The sequence below is a fragment of the Corvus brachyrhynchos genome, unplaced genomic scaffold, assembly GCF_000691975.1.
Source record: "Corvus brachyrhynchos isolate BGI_N302 unplaced genomic scaffold, ASM69197v1 scaffold875, whole genome shotgun sequence".
Taxonomy (NCBI): Eukaryota; Metazoa; Chordata; class Aves; order Passeriformes; family Corvidae; genus Corvus; species Corvus brachyrhynchos.
The window spans coordinates 474664-476084 of NW_008238107.1; the positions used below are offsets into that span (position 1 = coordinate 474664).

A 1421-nucleotide genomic window follows, 5' to 3' on the forward strand; every position below is an offset into this window, starting at 1 on the left:
GTGCCCTGCCGGTGGCCCCACCGGGGCGGGGGGGGGGGGTGGATGGCCGGGAAAACAGACACAGGTGGACAGAAGTAGCCAAAAGCCTATTTTCCTTTAATTCTTTGGCCAGAATGTTTCCCAGTAGGAAAACATCGATTTGTATGGTTGTTTTTTTTTTTTTCACAACACCAAAACTTTGTGCCAAAATATCTCCGAGCTCTTGGTGGAGCCTGGGTACCTGCCAGGTGACAACCCCCCCCCCCAATTGTCTCTGTGCTGCTCACACCGTGAGGGGTGATGACAAAGCTGGGGTGACGCCCAGCTCTGAGCCCCAGCTCAGAAAGGAGTTTTTTGGGATTTTCCCTGCTGTTTCCAGAGGTGAGTTTAATTTTCTCCTGTGACTCCGTTGATAGAAGACGTTTGGTGACATCACAGAGCGGCGCAGGCTGCGGGAGCGGCTGCACTGCAGGAACTTCACCTGGTACCTGCAGAACGTCTACCCCGAGATGTTCGTGCCCGACCTGACGCCGACGTTCTATGGAGCCGTAAGTGCCGGGATGGCCAAAGCATCCACAGGCCTCGGCCCTGGGTGGGAACAGCGGAGCGGGGAACTGCCCAAAGGTTGGGTTTGGGGGATTTGCATTAAACCAGCGCAGGGGACGGGGGTTGGTGCTGCCACGTTTGTCACCCGTCGCTGTGTCTGTCACCGTGTCTGTCACTGCTCACTGTGTCTGTCTGTCACCACCTCTGTCACCGGCTGGCCGGGCCGGTCTGGGCTCCGGCTGAGCTGGAATCTGGCAGAGCTGGTTTGGGGTGAGCTCCAGGGTGGGGAACCCACAGGAACGTGGATTTGGGTTAAACTCGGGGGAAGAGCTGAAAACTTCCCTGAGCCCCGAACAGTGCCCTGGCACAGGGAGGGCTGGGAAAACTGAGCTGGGGACGGGATGCGGAGCTCCAGCTCCATCCCGAAGGATTCTGGGAACAGGCGGGATGCAGGATCCCATCCCCATCCACCCATCCACAGGGAAGTGGAGACAGGCGGGATGTGGAGGGCTGGCTCCATCCCTGAGGGAGCTGGGGACAGGCAGGACACGGAGCCCTGGCTGCGTCCCCAAGGAACTGAGCACAGGCAGGATGAGGGGCTCCAGCTCCATCCCTGAGCAGTCGGGACAGGCGGGGGGTGGAGGTCCCGCTCCACTCTCCGGGCCGCCAGAAAAGCCCTTTCCCCCAAACTGGGTCTGCCCCTCCTCAGCCAGGGCGATGTGACCGCAGCCGGCACGACCAGGTGACGGCCCGGTGACAGCGCGGTGACAGGGTGCTGGGTGCTGGCTCCCGTCCAGCTTTTAATTCACCTTTATTTCCTGAAACCTCAGCCCTGGCAGCTTTCCCTTTGCTCCGTGTGCCGGAGGCGTTGGCTTGGGCGTTCCTCGTGTCCTAGA

At 60.2% G+C, this 1421-nt stretch overlaps 1 protein-coding gene across 1 annotated transcript in view; it reads left to right on the plus strand.

Annotated features, from left to right (window-relative positions):
- The window catches only part of LOC103614975 (polypeptide N-acetylgalactosaminyltransferase 6-like), a 7183-nt gene that overhangs the window by 4102 nt on the left and 1660 nt on the right, over nucleotides 1-1421 (plus strand). The window contains exons 6-7 of the mRNA XM_017733389.1: nucleotides 396-900; nucleotides 1239-1267. Coding sequence (XP_017588878.1) covers nucleotides 396-900; nucleotides 1239-1267 — 534 coding nt within the window. The remainder of the gene's footprint in view (nucleotides 1-395; nucleotides 901-1238; nucleotides 1268-1421) is intronic.